Source organism: Topomyia yanbarensis, chromosome 3 (genome assembly GCF_030247195.1).
Source record: "Topomyia yanbarensis strain Yona2022 chromosome 3, ASM3024719v1, whole genome shotgun sequence".
Classification (NCBI taxonomy): domain Eukaryota; kingdom Metazoa; phylum Arthropoda; class Insecta; order Diptera; family Culicidae; genus Topomyia; species Topomyia yanbarensis.
In genome coordinates this window covers 200,461,383-200,480,139 of record NC_080672.1, presented here as the reverse complement: position 1 = coordinate 200,480,139, position 18,757 = coordinate 200,461,383, and the positions used below count along the sequence as shown (strand labels likewise).

Sequence of the window (18,757 nt, the reverse complement as noted above, 5' to 3'; positions counted from 1 at the left end):
AGAGTACTTGTTTTGTCACGTTATATGAGTGAGCACAGTTCACAGATTTTGTTTGTTCAACAGTTTCGCGGATATCGCTAGAACACGATGTCGATGATGTTGGTTCCTCATTCTCAAGCTTCTTCGGGGCTTCTGGTTTCCCGTCGTGAAGTAGACTGTGGTGCTTTCGACCGCACGTCTTGCAAGATTGCTCCGAGTTGCAGTCAACAGTGCGATGACCCCGGCGTAAACAGTTAAAGCAGAGACCAGATTGCTTCACTTTGCTATAACGTTCAGACACTGAAAGCTTTTTGAACTCATCACATTTATAAATTGTATGGTCTCCATTGCAGCCATAACAGGATTCCTTGCTTGTCTGAACAAAGTTCTTTGCAGGCATTGTTTTCTGCTCCATTTTACCACGTTGCTTCCACACACCGGTGGTTGGTCGCAGCTCTGAATAACCTTTCATCTTTTGGAGGATACGGCATCGTTCTCTTAAAAACTCCATCATTTCAATAAAAGTTGGCAATTCTTCTTTGGGTAGCTGAGATTCCCATAGCTTTCGAGTGTCCTTATCTAAGCGCTTGGCGATGACATTAACAACGATCATTTCTGCCAGTCCTTCAACTGGTAACTGACGGTTTATAAGTGCATCAACGTGTTTTGTACAAACATCGATCAACTTTCGTAGTTCATCACCAGATTCACCAGACATCCTTGGTATATTCAATAGGGCTTCGATGTGTGTGTCTATTATTAAGCGTTCATCCTCATACGTGTCTTCCAACATTTTCCATGCAGCGTCATAGTTATTGTTGTTAATAACATCCTGATCAATTTTTCCTGTAGCGTTTCCAATAAGCGAATTTTTCAAATGATAAAGTTTGATAGCCGGTGACTCGTTTGGGTATCTATTCATGATTGTCTGGAACATACACTTAAAGGAGTACCAGTTTTCAAGATTCCCGTCAAATGTTGGCAACGGTACTTGCAAGTGAGGTGCTGACGAGCTTACTACAATTGGTCGCTGTGGGTCGGGTGAAACTGCATTTGCATCAAGTTTTACTTGGTTGTCTGCATCCTTCAATCTGGATATTGCCGTTTGAATAGTGATGTACAGAGAATTATACATTTCCTCACAGCGGAAATACTCTTCCGTGTGCGCGGCTCGTTGCGCTCGAGGTATAAGTTCGCATATTTCATTATAGATTATCTCAGACTGCTCATTGCACTTACGAATCGTTTCAAGTTGCAGATTCAACCAATGAATGCTTACATTTTCGCTTAATCCTTGCCGAATCCTCAGATATTTTTGAGTGATCATATCGCGGCGATCGAGAACTCTTTCTAGCTGCTGGGCCATTTTGCGTTCTTGTTGTTGCTTTTCGTGTGCTGCTTTCTGAAGCGCAACTGTACCTAGAGGTGAACAATTCGACGCGCCAGTCAATGCATCGAGCAAATTTTTCGGGGTTATGTTTCTAGAAACTTTCGGAGTTTCTTCTCTTTCACACATGGAAGCGTGTGGTTTTTCCAAATCACTTTTATAATTGCATTCAGCACATAATTATTATTCACTGCATTCGAATAACGTTCTAGAATGTTTTTCATCGAATATCGTGCTCCGGACACGATTCAACAGGTTCACTTGCACGCCGCGGCGTTACGTGTCAAAACCAATATGGCGTTTTTTGCGGTTGATGCAAAATCTATTAGATTCTAATTATCCATTGCGATTCTTCAAACCATCACAAAAAACTATCGCGGCGGGTTTATCCGGTTCGATTAGGACCAAAAAATGTTCACTGTTTCACTAACTTATTAGATTTAAGGGATGGTTTGTGCGAGTAAAGAAATGCGTGCATTCTCTTCAAGCGTTTATTTAAACTAACTTCCAAAACCACACATTTTTCTTCTTCAATTTCCGGTCACTCACACATTCACAGCACCGAGGGGTGTTCGAATGTACATTAGCCTTTGCGATCAGAAGCTGTGTCATGTTTATATGAAAAAACAGATGCTATACTTCGTGACAATGTACCTGTGAAACGACCCCGTCGTGCTCACGGTAGCAGGCAACCATGGTGGAATACTGAGTTACAGCATCTGCGGAACCGCCTTCGTAAAGTTAGAAAACGTTTTTTTCGCTGGAGAGATGATAGACATAAAGCTGAGTTGCATGCTATTGAGAGCGAATATAACTCGATGCTTACGCATTGTTTTCGTTGCTATATTCGTCGCACGGAGGAAAACCTTAAGCAGGATCCTAATTCGTTCTGGTCGTTTGTGAAAAATCGGAAACAGTCGCAGGGAATCCCCCAACGTGTCAGTTACAAGGATGTTACCGCTGAGTCCCCGTTTGAATCGGCAAACCTATTCTCATCCTTTTTTCAAAGTGTGCAAAGTAATAACCGACCACCTTTGTCTGAAGCGTATTTGAATAGCCTACCGATGTTCGATCTGAACATGTCGCTCTTCAATTTTTCGGTACGCGATGTGGAGCTGAAACTACAGTCACTAGATGGTTCCAAAGGAGCTGGTCCGGATTGTCTGCCGCCTATTTTCATTAAAAAATGTGCTGAAGCGCTTGCTGTTCCTGCGAGTATAATTTTCAACAAATCATTGTTCGAAGGAATTTTCCCGAGTGTCTGGAAGACAGCAGCTATTACACCGATCCATAAGACAGGTAGCGTGAATGATGTTGAGAATTATCGTGCCATCTCAATTTTGAGTTGCTTACCAAAAGTTTTCGAAAGACTCGTTCATGATATGCTGTATCCGAAGGTGCACCATATTATTTCCGAGTGGCAGCATGGATTTGTGAAAAAACGATCGACAAGTACAAAACTTATGGCATACGTTTCGTCACTAAATAGCGCGCTTGGTGAACGTCAACAAATTGATGCCGTTTATGTGGATTTTGCTAAAGCTTTCGATAGAGTGCCTCATTTGCTAATGGTGGCCAAACTCGAACGAATGGGACTTCCTGAATGGTTGACACGGTGGATATTGTCGTACCTCACCGAACGCTGTGCGTACGTTCGTATCGATGAAATGAGATCATCTCCGTTTGTGATAGAGTCGGGTGTTCCCCAGGGAAGTCATCTAGGCCCGCTACTGTTTATTTTATTCGTAAACGATTTGTGCTCCACTATACAGTCCCCTAAGTACATGTTCGCGGATGATCTGAAATTCTTTCGTGTAATTGCTTCGGCAGTCGATTGCTGTGCCATCCAAGCCGATATCGATTCGCTGCTAAATTGGTGCACACAAAACGGGATGGAAGTAAACGTACAAAAGTGTAATGTGATCTCGTTCTGTCGTAACAGGCACTTAACAACGTTTGATTATAGAATGTCAACAAGCATTATCAACCGTGTAAACACAGTTAAGGATCTAGGCATTCTTCTCGATAGCAAATTGAGTTTCGCGCAGCACATTGCAATGTCTACAGCCAAAGCATATGCCGTATTGGGGTTCATCAAAAGATACACGCAACAATTCAACGATGTATACTGCCTAAAATCGCTCTTCTGCGCCCTTGTACGTAGCATTCTCGAGTACGGTGTACTTGTGTGGGCACCCTATCATGCTGTACAAATCAACCGCGTCGAACGAATTCAGCGTCACTTTGTTCGTTACGCTCTGCGGTTACTACCTTGGACTGATCCTATTCGTCTACCGCCCTATGAACATCGATGCAATCTTCTACGTTTGCCGACTCTTGCAAGTCGGAGGATAATGCTGCAACGGCTCTTCGTGTTTGATCTTCTGGGAAACAATATAGATAGCCCGGAGTTGCTGAACCAGCTCCGATTCAACGTACCGCCTAGACCCACCAGACGAACTGATTTCTTTCGGTTACCAATGTATCGTACTCTTTTTTCTCAAAACAATCCGTTCAATGTATGCTGTCGTAATTTTAATAATGTAGCTGACAAATATGATTTCAGCATTACTAAGACTACCTTTAAACATAGAATTAATATTAATTAAGAAACTGTCTGTACGAGTAACTCGAAGACCAGTAAATAAATAAATAAAAAAAAATAAATATATATATATATATATATATATATATATATATATATATATATATATATATATATATATATATATATATATATATATATATATATATATATATATATATATATATATATATATATATATATATATATATATATATATATATATATATATATATATATATATATATATATATATATATATATATATATATATATATATATATATATATATATATATATATATATATATATATATATATATATATATATATATATATAACAGCAATTCCATGAAAAAAGTTATGCGATCTCTCAGTGTTGTTGTATGGGAAAAGCCCATTTCAAGGTTCACGTTCACTTCAGAAGCAGACCTCGAATGCGCGTAAAAACCCATAATCTTTTCGCATGTTTTTCCTACAATAACAATGAACTGACATTACAAATTAACAAAATTACATACAAGTGTACAGCATTTCAATAACATTACAGAAATATTTTAGAAACATAAAAATCGAAATGGTCATACACACTATTGAAAACATTACACATCGCCCTTATGGGTTCGTTCTGACCGTACTCGGTGCGCTGAAAGTCTAGTCTTAAAAAGTTACGCGATCTAAGGTTTCTGGGGGGTACGTTAATGTTGATTTGTAAGAGAATATCTGGGGCATCCATTTGGCCAGTCAATATTTTCCCAACAAATATCGCTCTGGATGTATTTCGCCTTTTTGCCAGAGTTTCCATATCGAGCAGACGACAGCGATCAATGTATGGTGGTAGCTCTTTTGGGTTACGCCACGGCAGAGTTCTAGGAGCAAAGCGGAGGAATCTTGCTTGTACTGCTTCAATTCTGTTAGTCCAAATGCTCGTATAAGGACACCAAATGGCTGCGGAAGCTTCCAGGACAGACCGAACAAGTGAAAAATACAATGCCCGCAGACAATATGGATCAGTAAACTCGTTGGCGATTCTTATTATGAAGCCAAGGTTCCTATTTCCCTGTGCTATAACGTGAGAGTAATGGTTTCTGAATATCAGTTGCGAGTCCAGGAGTACACCAAGGTCTCTGATAACTGACACTCTCTCTAGCAATTGGCCGGCGATGTTGTAGCTCCAGAGAATTGCATTTTTTCTGCGCGTGATAGATATTATAGAGCATTTGGACACACTGAGAGCCAACAAGTTGCGATTACACCAGTTACAGAAAGCATCTAGATGTCGTTGAAGTTCGATGCAGTCCTTTATTGACCGCACAATGAGAAAGAGTTTGAGATCATAGCATATGCACGGAGAACCCGTCAATCGCAAAATTACAATATTGCAATTGTTGATTTTCGTTTTAGCTGATTTAACCAAAAATAGCTGATACAACGGACGTGTTTGTTGATATTTCAATTACTAATTTGCTAAAAAATATTGTTGTTTCTGATAGCTGTCAGTTGTCTGCGAATAAAGACAGCAAAAGAGAAAACAAAAATTTCAATGCACACTCAACGAATGTATTAGTTGAAAACGACACTTCAGCTAGCTCACAATATTTGTCTTTTGAAAGTAAAAATGTGGAAATTACTTCCCCGAATTAAATTGAATTCAATAGACGTATAACATTTAAGTGATTCAAACAGATCTTTCTTTTAATATAAACAGCTGTATTTCAGAGGTGAGTTTGGATATTTGTTTGATCAATCCGGAAAAAATAGAAAAAAGCCCTGCGGCTAATTCCTGTTTCTGTTTTCGAAAAGATGAAATTAACAAGAATACTGAAAAAATATCAAATAATTTATTTGTTATTCAATTCATAGTTTTCTAAAAATGATTCTTGATTTTAAGAGAAAAATTAAGTTGCGTGGAATCCAGGACGAACAAGATAAAAACCAATAGCGAAATTTGTTCTAAGAACAATGTATTCAGTTAAAATTGAGAATTTGGAGGCTGATTTTGATTGCGTTGTTCAAAAAGATCCAGCACGTCGAAAAACAAGTCCCTCTGACGGAGTTTTAACCAAAACCAGCGCTGAAAATAGTAGTTCTTTGTTAAAGTCAGAGAAACATTTTTTTTTTCAAAATAAATTTGTGTTACTGGTGTGTGGTTTGAGGTATTTGTTTTTAGAAAAATATAAAACGATGTGATATTAAATATCAGTTCATAATTTTAGTAGCCAGTGTTTAAAGTAAGTGCAATTTCTTAGATCGAAACTGTCAAAGCAGGGGTATCCACGCAGTTTAACATGATAGTAACCAAACAGTGCTATACACATTTCATCAAATACTTTTATGATGATATATGAAAAATTCTACCAATTGCAAGAGATTGTTATTCTGAATCAATACTATTATCAATCACGAGTGCAAGTAGTCAATTCTATTTTCGAGTAATAGAAATACATAAATTCAGTTTACAATCAAAGTTATAGGAGCTTATGTATATAGAGCATTCTCGCTGTGCTTGAAAATTAAATAGAGTGAAGCCCAATTATGCTTTACACGTATCATGAACAAAAAATAATCGTCCCGTTACTCTTCCACCCTGACCACAATGAATATTCAAAATCAGAAGATATCCCAAAACATCAAACAAGAGATTAAACTCGCCTTTCAGTTCTTTGTACAATGCTTCAATATTTGTATTCATATAAATAATCTATTCTTAGTTGAATTTCTAAAAGACGCTCTAGTAATGGTGAAGATAGCGTGTTAAAGTTTCAGTATCTGATATTTTCTAGAATATCTGCTTCCAATAAAAACAAAACTGATAGCAAATATTATAGAGGAAAGTACATCAAAGAGCTAAAACTTTATTTGGAAAGTATTTGCTTCCAATATGATGAATTATTAACAACGAATTAACTGTTTTTAAATAATAAATCTTGCCACATCTGCGATGACCACAGGAACAGTGAGCGAAATTTCACTTCTAGTTTAACTAGAATTCTTTCAAATTTTACTAATATCACTTTTTAGTTTTAAAAGCTTTATTACCTTCTTCGATTTAGCTTAAAGGCTGTTATTTACTTTGGATAGATATTTCATTAACCTGATACATAAATGTACTACGAAGCAATCGCGGTTATACAATTATACAAACATAAGAAGAAAATCAAAAATTTTGGACCTGCAAAGAAATACATTCGATTCACAACAGGAACAGATAATACGCATTAACCCTTTACAGGTCCGTAAAAATTTACATGGTTTAAAATACGAACATATTTTTTGCTAAATATTCATTAATCGTGGTGGCAATAGCACTGCCTTAGGAGCGTAAAAACAACCGTGTGAATATAATTACCACTAGTTTGGAGACCATCAAACGACGGTGCAAATACAGTGCTTTAGATACATTAAAACATTGATGACAACATAAGCACTGCCTTAGATGAACGAAAACATTTCGAAGCAGCAGTACCCAACAACCAAACGTTTTGCTTTATAGTTTACAAGTAAATCCATGGATAGGCGATTCCAACAAACGTATCTTCCAATATATATATATATATATATATATATATATATATATATATATATATATATATATATATATATATATATATATATATATATATATATATATATATATATATATATATATATATATATATATATATATATATATATATATATATATATATATATATATATATATATATATATATATATATATATATATATATATATATATATATATATATATATATATATATATATATATATATATATATATATATATATATATATATATAATATATATATATATATATATATATATATATATATATATATATATATATATATATATATATATATATATATATATATATATCCTCGGGTTTTTTCTCTTACCTTGAAAAATGTCCGTTTAACACACAAAATGTTCTAGAAAAGTGACTCTGCGTTTGCTAATTTAAAAAAAATATAACGTACTTTTAGTAGTCTTAAAACTATTTGTTTGATTTGATCTGAAAAATTAAGAAATATTGGTTACAATATAGTTGCACCTTCCTTATAAAGGGTTAAATTGACTAACCTTTGAACAATTCTCTGTGAAATGATGCTTTAGTCGCCTTATAAATTTTAAATGAAATAAAAATAAATTTTAAGATAGAGCAACATTTCAATTGCTAATTGTAAATATAAATATACATCGATACTACAATGAAGAGTACATTGACCGATAAACGATCGAAGACGTTAGATGAAGAATGTGGAGAACCCATGCAGCATTTTCGACTGTTGTTGCACTATACACAGCCAATATGGAGAGAAAGATGGAAACATTTGACACTTTTGAGTGTATTAGTATTATATTTGCAAAATTAAGCATGGCGGCCGGGGCCCTTGAAGTAAACATCAACATCCGAACGAGCATCCTGATTCTTTAGCGCACGATGAAAAGTGAGAAAAAGCCGAGCTTCACTTCGGATCTATCGGTTAGAACACTTATGGACTTTTTTTACCTCGAAAAAAACCGATTAAATTAACTATGACCGAACCGAAACAAAACATGGCAACAGAAGGGGCCACTATGTCAACTGTTTTCCTTTTCCTCATATCCTCTTGTTTTTTCGGCTTCATCATAGAAAAATGACAACTCCACTCACATACAGAAAAAAATGTGTACACCTGTATACATCTTGATACACAGCGCATCAATTTCGCTCATTATGGGCCCCTTTGGTTCGAATCAAAACTCGTCGAAATGTCAATTGACAACCCGTATAAATCAATACCATTCCAGAAAGCTTTGAAACCAATTCTAAACGGTTCATACAATACTAGCCATATTGTGAATACTATTGATATATTCCATCATTATAATTTTACCTAATAGGTTTGTTCCAGTACACGTAAGTCACTCTGGAGTAAACAGGAGCAAAACATACTTGCTCCTTTTTATTCCGGGTTGCTACCACAAAAAGGAAAAAGAGAAGAATAGAGTACAGGAAAGTTTTTCTCCGGAGTACTTCCAGTTTCTCCTGGTACTGGAACAAACCTATGGTTCATTTCGTACACTGAGAAATAAAAATATGCAGAGTTAGCATATTTTCTATTCCCGTCTCTTTTATTCAGCTGTGATTTTTATGCATTTTCTAGCATATACTTCAAGTAAGCATTCAATGAGTGGATATACCGAATATGTCTAATGAATAAAATTTACAGCAGAAGAAACGAGAGGCAGATAGAAAAGTATGGTATCGATGACTAAATAAAGTTCTGCGTGCAGCGTCAAACTGGCGCCCAGGTGGCGAAATCGTCGGAGTTCAACAGAGAGCTGGACTGCCGTTCTACGCATAATTGTCCCATGTATATAGGCAATCCCCCCTTCCGAAACCTCTGTATAAGGTGTACGAGTACGATGCGGCTTAGCCACATAACCGAGGCCTAGGAACCGAAGCATCAAAAAGCCGCTGAGTATCCACCGGGTGAGATGGCTGCCGACTCGCCGTCGGAAGCAAGCAAATCTTGCTATCAACCGGAATCCTCAATAATAAAAATTGCTGTACACCAAAGCTTTGGAAATACAATATGTGAAAATACATTTTTAACATAATAGAAAAGGGTATTTTTATTGGCCAAAAAGCTTTTGTTGCATTTGTATATGAATATAAACTTACAAATTATACTAAATCTTTGATGCTATGTACAATTTTAGTTGAATAATAATTTCTGCTGTAAACAAATATTTATTTAGCTTTGGCCAGATTTTTCAATCAAATACTTCTTTGTGCGGCTTACTCAAACATCTATGTTTGAGTAAGCCGTACGACAGTATGCGTAAAAAGCGATGTGGCGTAGCCACATGCGGTGCTGGAATCAAAATATAATTGGCAACGCTAGTAAAATGAAAACCCAAATGAACGCTCTGGATGAACCTATTACCGCATAAATGTGTACCATATGCCAACCATTGCATCAAACGTTTAAAAACCATTTTCAATATGGTTTGTTCAACAATAGATTAGCCATTGCCTGATATAAAATCGAACATAACCATTATCGTTTTTTCATACTCGACCATATAAACAACGGGTTGTTATACGCTTTTTCCATTTACATTTTAACAACATACCATTCAAGAACAGTTTACAGTTTATGCATATTTTACAGTTAGCGATGCATAAAATATTAGGTGGAGACAAAAATCTCTTCCTTTTTTCATATTTCAATTCTATTGATTTATGAAGTTTTATTTTGTTACACGCCATCTTCTGAAGAAAACTTCGTTGACACTAATTGGATTGACGCTTTATCCAATTGAGCTATCGCCCTAATATTGCAAGACGAGAATTTTTGATCATGTTAAACTACAGGTTTATGGAGCAGATATAGAAATAATAAAGACCACCAGCAGTATTAACCGCTAGCACAAAAGTGCAACCTAGTATACAAATATTCAATATAAGATACATGAAAAATATTGGAAATGGTATCTAAAATGAGCATGCTGTTTAATTGTAAAATTATAATGATGGAATATATCAATAGTATTCACAATATGGCTAGTATTGTATGAACCGTTTAGAATTGGTTTCAAAGCTTTCTGGAATGGTATTGATTTATACGGGTTGTCAATTGACATTTCGACGAGTTTTGATTCGAACCAAAGGGGCCCATGATGAGCGAAATTGATGCGCTGTGTATCAAGATGTATACAGGTGTACACATTTTTTTCTGTATGTGAGTGGAGTTGTCATTTTTCTATGATGAAGCCGAAAAAACAAGAGGATATGAGGAAAAGGAAAACAGTTGACATAGTGGCCCCTTCTGTTGCCATGTTTTGTTTCGGTTCGGTCATAGTTAATTTAATCGGTTTTTTTCGAGGTAAAAAAAGTCCATAAGTGTTCTAACCGATAGATCCGAAGTGAAGCTCGGCTTTTTCTCACTTTTCATCGTGCACTAAAGAATCAGGATGCTCGTTCGGATGTTGATGTTTACTTCAAGGGCCCCGGTCGCCATGCTTAATTTTGCAAGTATAATACTAATACACTCAAAAGTGTCAAATGTTTCCATCTTTCTCTCCATATTGGCTGTGTATAGTGCAACAACAGTCGAAAATGCTGCATGGGTTCTCCACATTCTTCATCTAACGTCTTCGATCGTTTATCGGTCAATGTACTCTTCATTGTAGTATCGATGTATATTTATATTTACAATTAGCAATTGAAATGTTGCTCTATCTTAAAATTTATTTTTATTTCATTTAAAATTTATAAGGCGACTAAAGCATCATTTCACAGAGAATTGTTCAAAGGTTAGTCAATTTAACCCTTTATAAGGAAGGTGCAACTATATTGTAACCAATATTTCTTAATTTTTCAGATCAAATCAAACAAATAGTTTTAAGACTACTAAAAGTACGTTATATTTTTTTTAAATTAGCAAACGCAGCAGAGTGACTTCCGTGTACTGGAACAAACCTAATAGGTTTGTTCCAGTACACGTAAGTCACTCTGTTTGCTCCGGAGCAACTTCCGTGTAACAAACCTTTTGTTTACATTCGACGAGCTTTGATTCGAACCAACAACATCCACGCAAACAAATTAAAATTGTTAGCGCCATCTGAATGTAAACAGCATTAACGATATAGTTGCCCACCATCTGCTACATGGGTCGCTTAAAACTTCTGACAGTTCCAAATATTTTGATTAATTTTAGGAACAAATTTCGTTTTCAAATCTTCGGTATTATAATTTTAATTCTAGTCATCATTTAAATCGTTGTGTTATATGGTTTTGTTTTAATTCTAGTTCTTTGCCTTGGTTACAAAATGCTGTTAAGAGCACTTGATTGTTGCATCAGCTCTGATCACAAGCCTTTTATCTTCAATTTGTGTTCGATTACTTACAACTCGGCGGTACAGAAACAACAGTTTCTACCACCAACACGGTATATCAGTATAATATAGTGAACCCACATCTGTAACCATAAAATTTTCCATCCGGACTGTTACAGTTTGTTCGTTGTGGAAGATCCGGTTGAGATAAATTTGTGAGTACCTTTACGATAGCTGGTGCTTTTTGGAGGACTACAACATGATCGGATTACTGAAACGAAAAATAAACCCCCAGTGGAAGATTTCTGGTGTAACACAACAATACACTACCATAGTGGTATTGGCCATGATCGTGTAAGGTCACACGACACCTGCTACGGTCGGTGACGAAGTGTTTTGCATGGTCTACGCCATGGTCCGTATCTAGCTTGGTTTGGTCATGTTGCAGTAATGAATCTGATGCTGTTCATCGGAATACTGTTTTCGGTTTTCGTCACAACTGACAAGGCACTCTCGTATTTGGTCATCTCCAAATACGAGAGTGCCTTACTTCGATAGCTTTTACCATTGCTTCGTAGCTTTGAAGACAATTAGTTTTGGAGATAGAATAGTCAAACGGCAATCAACAAGCCTAGGTATGTGGCATTCAATTTAGTGTTTAGACTGGTCGTCGTCACCATGTATGTGTATACGTTTCAGACGTAAAATATCTCAACACAATACAATTATGTAAATGTATTACCAAAATAGGCTTGTCTTCTATATTCAACCCAACTTTTTACATTGACATCCTGCGTGAAAGCAGGGCATCCTAGCAATACTATACCAGATCCAACATAAGGCAAACATTGTTCGAAATCATCGGCGAACGCTCGTCAATCACCCATGACGTCCGCAATATCCCAATAAGCTAGACTACACACCCACATATATGTAGCCACCTCTGTTTAGTTTGTAATTTTTTTATTGGTTGCGAAAATCTATAAATACAAAACTGTATATCAAGTCAAGGATTTTAATTTGAATAGTTTTTCCGTTTTAAGACCCTTTGTATTGCCTGTCGTCTTTGTTGTAATAATGATTTATATATTTTTAATAGATGAAAAACGAACATACGAACGGAAGCAGCAAAGGTTTGGTATCATCAAGTATCTTCGAAGAAATAACACTTCATTATTGTACTACACAGTCTTCATAATCCAGAGCTTTGGTCATGCAATAACGATCGAATACCAGTGATACCGGTGAACATATTGTTGTATTTATAAAAATGTAACTCACATAACGGTAATATTACAATAGTATTATAGTATACGATTTGCGAATTTGATTTTCTTGAGAAATACTCCAAAATCAAAAATCTACACTACACACACTCCCGTGTGCGAACGTAGATATGTATTCGCATGCGGGTGTGTGCGTGTCAGCCAGAAATAATTTTAGTTGAGGTAATATAATTTTATTTGAATCAACTAAAGTCACTCTAAATTTCAATCCACAAGCAGAAATGGTTTTAGTTGATCCAGCTAAATTTATTAATTACACTGTTGAAACAACTAAAGTTGCTTTGAATTTAAATAAACAGGTTTTTTGTTTCAACAATTACTCTAGTTGATCTAACTAAATGTATCATTCACATAGTTGAATCAACTGAAATTACTTTGAATTTCAATTCAAAGCCGATTTGAATCAACAATGACTTCAGTTGATCCAACTAAATATATGCGTTGGAATTGAAGAGTTTGAGTGTTGACTGACTGACAGCATATTTTTTTTCAACTAGAAAATTAGTTGTTTCTGCCAATTTTCGTTTTGATGCTAAAACAAAAATGACAGTTTAGAAAAATCAACAATCGTTTAGTTGTACCAAATTTTAACTAATCGATTTCAGAAATACGACTAGTAATTTAGTTGCTATGCGATTGCGAGCGTTTCCGTGTAAGTTTGCACCCTGGGGGTATAACATAGAAGACGTCGTTGAAGAATAAAGAAAAAAGCAACGGTCCGAGATTGCTCCCTTGAGGTACACCCGACAAGTTGATGAAGCTATATGACACGTTACTTCCTAATTTCACAGACAGAGAACGATCTACGAGATATGATTTAAGCCATCCTGTAAAATTTGATGGAGCACCCAGTCGCTCGATCTTTGCCAGAAGAAGAGAGTGGTCTACACGATCGAAGGCAGCTTTAAGATCAGTGTATATAGTGTCTACTTGTGATCTATCTTCGATATTTTTAATACAGTACGATGTAAATTGGGCTAGATTGGTGGTTGTTGACCTGCCTGCAAAAAAACCATGTTGGTCCTTCGATATGTATGCTTTGGTCTCACGAAAGAGCATATTTCCTACTAGGATCTCAAACAACTTGATCCAGCGCAGAGCGAGGTTATACCACGATAGTTCGCAACATTTTGCTTATCACCTTTTTTAAAAACTGGAAACATTAATGATTTTTTCCAACACACGGGAAACACTGATTGCGACAGTGATTGGTTGAAGATTGGTCGGAAAGGTGTACACAATGCGCTTGCGCATTTTTTCAGTATAATGGAAGGAATCCCATCGGGCCCCACCGATGTAGAGGACTTTAACTTGCTTATGGCAGCCATAATGTCTTCGTCAGTAAATATATATATATATATATATATATATATATATATATATATATATATATATATATATATATATATATATATATATATATATATATATATATATATATATATATATATATATATATATATATATATATATATATATATATATATATATATATATATATATATATATATATATATATATATATATATATATATATATATATATATATATATATATATATATATATATATATATATATATATATATATATATATATATATATATATATATATATATATATATATATATATATATATGTATATATGTGTGTGTAAAAACAAAAATGCTTACCTTTATATTTAACAGTCTACTAGCTAAATGTTCCTCCGTACTACTAGCTATGGGTGCGGCCATTAGTTCTTGTATACTTTTCAAGATTGCTGGTACATTGTTTTCTATAGCTTCAGTATCACAGGTTATGGTCTTAGCAAAAATATCGGGGCATCTAGAAATAAAAATACGAAATTCTTTTCCTTAATTATTATTTCCTTCGAAACAATTTTTATTGTATCGTACAAAGTGTATGACGTATCTCTTAACATAGAAAGATTTTTTGCTGATTCGTGTTCACTTAACATGTTGATAGCTTCTCTACTTCCGCTTTTATTTAATGAAACTAACGCAGCTATGGTCTCATCGAAATGAATCGATAAATCTCGCATACCCTGTAAAAGAATGAAACAAAATAATATCTAACCATCTATTGTTTTTTGCTTGTAGATTTCCTACTAACTACCCTAAAAATGGATCGGAAATCTTCTTACAAAAACAATTAATATCTCAACAAGTAATTCAAAACCTTTTCAAGATTGGTCATCGTGTCGGATACGTCAACTGTCGGCGCCGTTTGAGAGGCGACTCCGATGGCTAATTTGACCTCTTCTTGTCGCTCTTTGATATCCAGTATTCGTTTAGTTAATGCAACTTCGTTGTCTCTTGTAAATGGCTTTGCCAGTAAATCTCCGATGCGCTTTAGTACTCTCGTTGAAATTTCATCTAAATTAATTGCCTTTATATGAGAAGAATCGTTAAAACTAATGTCTTTCTCCATCATGATCAATTGTTGCGCAGATGTGTAATTTGTGTTATGGCGATTCCTGCAAGTATAATAAAAGATGAAAAATAAAGCTAATTAGAGCATATAATAAATACCTTGATGATTGTACCTCCTTAAATTTTTCTCTTAAATGCGATTGTGTATTGATTAAATGCTGCGTGAGCGTGTTGGATTTACCGTGTGTTTCCAATATTAACGTATCGCCTTGTGATATCAGAGTTGCGGCATCAGGGGCTATGGTGAGCTTCAAATTCTCAATCACACTTGAATCATCTTCACAATTGTCAATGAGTTTACGTGTTTGCTCTAACTTTTTTATCATATATTTGGCTGTTTTGTCAAACTCATTTACGCGTTGCTCAAGTGAAGTGAATGTTTTATAGGAATCGTGTCTGAGAATACCGGGAGTCAAAAAAATTTGTTCGTCTGCCGAGGCTATTTTAAATTTCTTTTCGACTAGTTTGCTAGAATTTGGCGTTTCAATTCGACTCTGTAAAGTAACAAAAAATCTAATTATGGTAAGATGATCCGAAAGTTGATTTAAGGCGATTTATTTATTCATACTTCAAGTTATTTCTGCGTTACCAAAATTTTGAATTATCATCACTTTGCGACTACTTATCAAATTAATTATACACTGAAGTCTTTTTGACACGGATTTTTGAACCAACGCGGTTTTCAAAAACCCCGTAAAAACTGCCGTTATTCAAAAATCCGCGTTAAATTAAAAATCCGCGTAAAAAAGTCGCGCTAATTAAAAAACCGCATGAAAAACTTTTTTCTTATCGGTATGTTTTTTCCGCAAAGTTTTAGTACTGTTCAAATTACGAAATTTAGCTCAAGAACCGTATTTTTTACATTTCTTTTAAAAGAAATGTATAGAATTCGCTCAAACTTTCGAGATTTTTTCTGAGACCTGGAGGGTTGAGTGTTATATACTAATAGACTCAGCTCGACAATCTGGGACAATATCTGCATGTGAGGGTCGTCGCTGTTGTGCTATCTTATGACAACTGCCATTTTGGGGTAAACTGAGTTAGATATGCCGCATCCTTGTCTAAAAAATCTCTACAAAGTGACGTTTACATAATTTTGCATTCTGCTTGGTTACTGAGATATAGTGAAAAACATGCTGAGAAATTTTTATTTTTTTGCTTCAAATGGCAGTGTCTGGGGATTGGCTCAAATTATCTTGACGTAGAACATGTTTTTATATGCAAAACTATCTGAGGAACACAATGGCATAATCACGAATGCACGAATTGTGAAAAAATGCAATTTAAGTTTCAAACTGGAAATATAGCATATTTGGCAACACTGTAATCAAAAATAACTATTTTTCTAGATTCCCTGACTCATTTTCTTCAAAATGCATCTCACCGATTGACACGCCATACAAATTTTGCCATCAATACACACCTATGACACGTGTGAGTGCGACTTTTGTTTACATTTATAGCAAAAACTCGAAACATAGTCAACTGATCTTCGTAATATTTGAGAGATTAATACAGAATAGATAGAAGCATCAATCGTATTCTTTGAATTGTTTATACCATTAATTAGTTTCAAGATATTCAATCTCAAACTTTATAAATCGTTTTTCTCGAAATGTGTAAAATGGCGCTTGTCATAAGATAGCACAACTGCAACGGTGTATGTGTTTTTTTTTATAGTAAGGTTTAAAAAGCTTCAAAAGCCTGGTCGGTAGCATACTGGCACCGTGTGGAACTTACGACTCACATTCGTGCCTAACCACTAAAAACAGTCCATACTTTTCACACCCTTTTTACATTTCTTATAAAAAAATGTGTGAAATTCGCTCAAACTTTCAAGATTTTTTCCATGGCCCGGAGAGCCGAGTCTTATATACCAATCGACTCAGCTCGACGATTTGGGACAATGTCTGTGTGTGTATGTAACGGACAAACTCTCATTCGTGTTTCTCAGCAATGGCTGAGCCGATCTTATCCAAACCAATTTTAAATGAAAGACCTATTAATTTGTTTTTGATTCTGATGTTTAGTTTCCAAGATATGAATGCTTGAACGTGTAAAAACGGCGTTTTTGCAGTTTTTTTGAATTATCTGCCGAAATTGACAACATAGATTAACATTTTATGTAGTTTTAGGCAGCTTATTTGAATACCTTTTGAACAAACTATAGATTGGAATCGGACTATTATCAAAAGAGACATATCAGAGTTGCGGCATCAGGGGCTATGGTGAGCTTCAAATTCTCAATCACACTTGAATCATCTTCACAATTGTCAATGAGTTTACGTGTTTGCTCTAACTTTTTTATCATATACTTGGCTGTTTTGTCAAACTCATTTACGCGTTGCTCAAGTGAAGTGAATGTTTTATAGGAATCGTGTCTGAGAATACCGGGAGTCAAAAAAATTTGTTCGTCTGCCGAGGCTATTTTGAAACTCTTTTCGACTAGTTTGCTAGAATTTGGCGTTTCAATTCGACTCTGTAAAGTAACAAAAAATCTAATTATGGTAAGATGATCCGAAAGTTGATTTAAGGCGATTTATTTATTCATACTTCAAGTTATTTCTGCGTTACCAAAATTTTGAATTATCATCACTTTGCGACTACTTATCAAATTAATTATACACTGAAGTCTTTTTGACACGGATTTTTGAACCAACGCGGTTTTCAAAAACCCCGTAAAACTGCCGTTATTCAAAAATCCGCGTTAAATTAAAAATCCGCGTAAAAAAGTCGCGCTAATTAAAAAACCGCATGAAAAACTTTTTTCTTATCGGTATGTTTTTTCCGCAAAGTTTTAGTACTGTTCAAATTACGAAATTTAGCTCAAGAACCGTATTTTTTACATTTCTTTTAAAAGAAATGTATAGAATTCGCTCAAACTTTCGAGATTTTTTCTGAGACCTGGAGGGTTGAGTGTTATATACTAATAGACTCAGCTCGACAATCTGGGACAATATCTGCATGTGAGGGTCGTCGCTGTTGTGCTATCTTATGACAACTGCCATTTTGGGGTAAACTGAGTTAGATATGCCGCATCCTTGTCTAAAAAATCTCTACAAAGTGACGTTTACATAATTTTGCATTCTGCTTGGTTACTGAGATATAGTGAAAAACATGCTGAGAAATTTTTATTTTTTTGCTTCAAATGGCAGTGTCTGGGGATTGGCTCAAATTATCTTGACGTAGAACATGTTTTTATATGCAAAACTATCTGAGGAACACAATGGCATAATCACGAATGCACGAATTGTGAAA

General features: G+C 35.1%; 1 protein-coding gene across 3 annotated transcripts in view; it reads right to left on the bottom strand.

Moving 5' to 3' along the window:
• LOC131689751 (dystrophin, isoforms A/C/F/G/H) overlaps positions 1-18,757 on the bottom strand; it is a 1,859,985-nt gene that overhangs the window by 1,374,604 nt on the left and 466,624 nt on the right. For all 3 annotated transcript variants that reach the window (XM_058975046.1, XM_058975047.1, XM_058975048.1), the window contains 4 exons: positions 15,599-15,993; positions 15,246-15,543; positions 14,963-15,111; positions 14,738-14,891 (listed from right to left, as the gene is read on the bottom strand). In XM_058975046.1, coding sequence (XP_058831029.1) covers positions 14,738-14,891; positions 14,963-15,111; positions 15,246-15,543; positions 15,599-15,993 — 996 coding nt within the window. The remainder of the gene's footprint in view (positions 1-14,737; positions 14,892-14,962; positions 15,112-15,245; positions 15,544-15,598; positions 15,994-18,757) is intronic.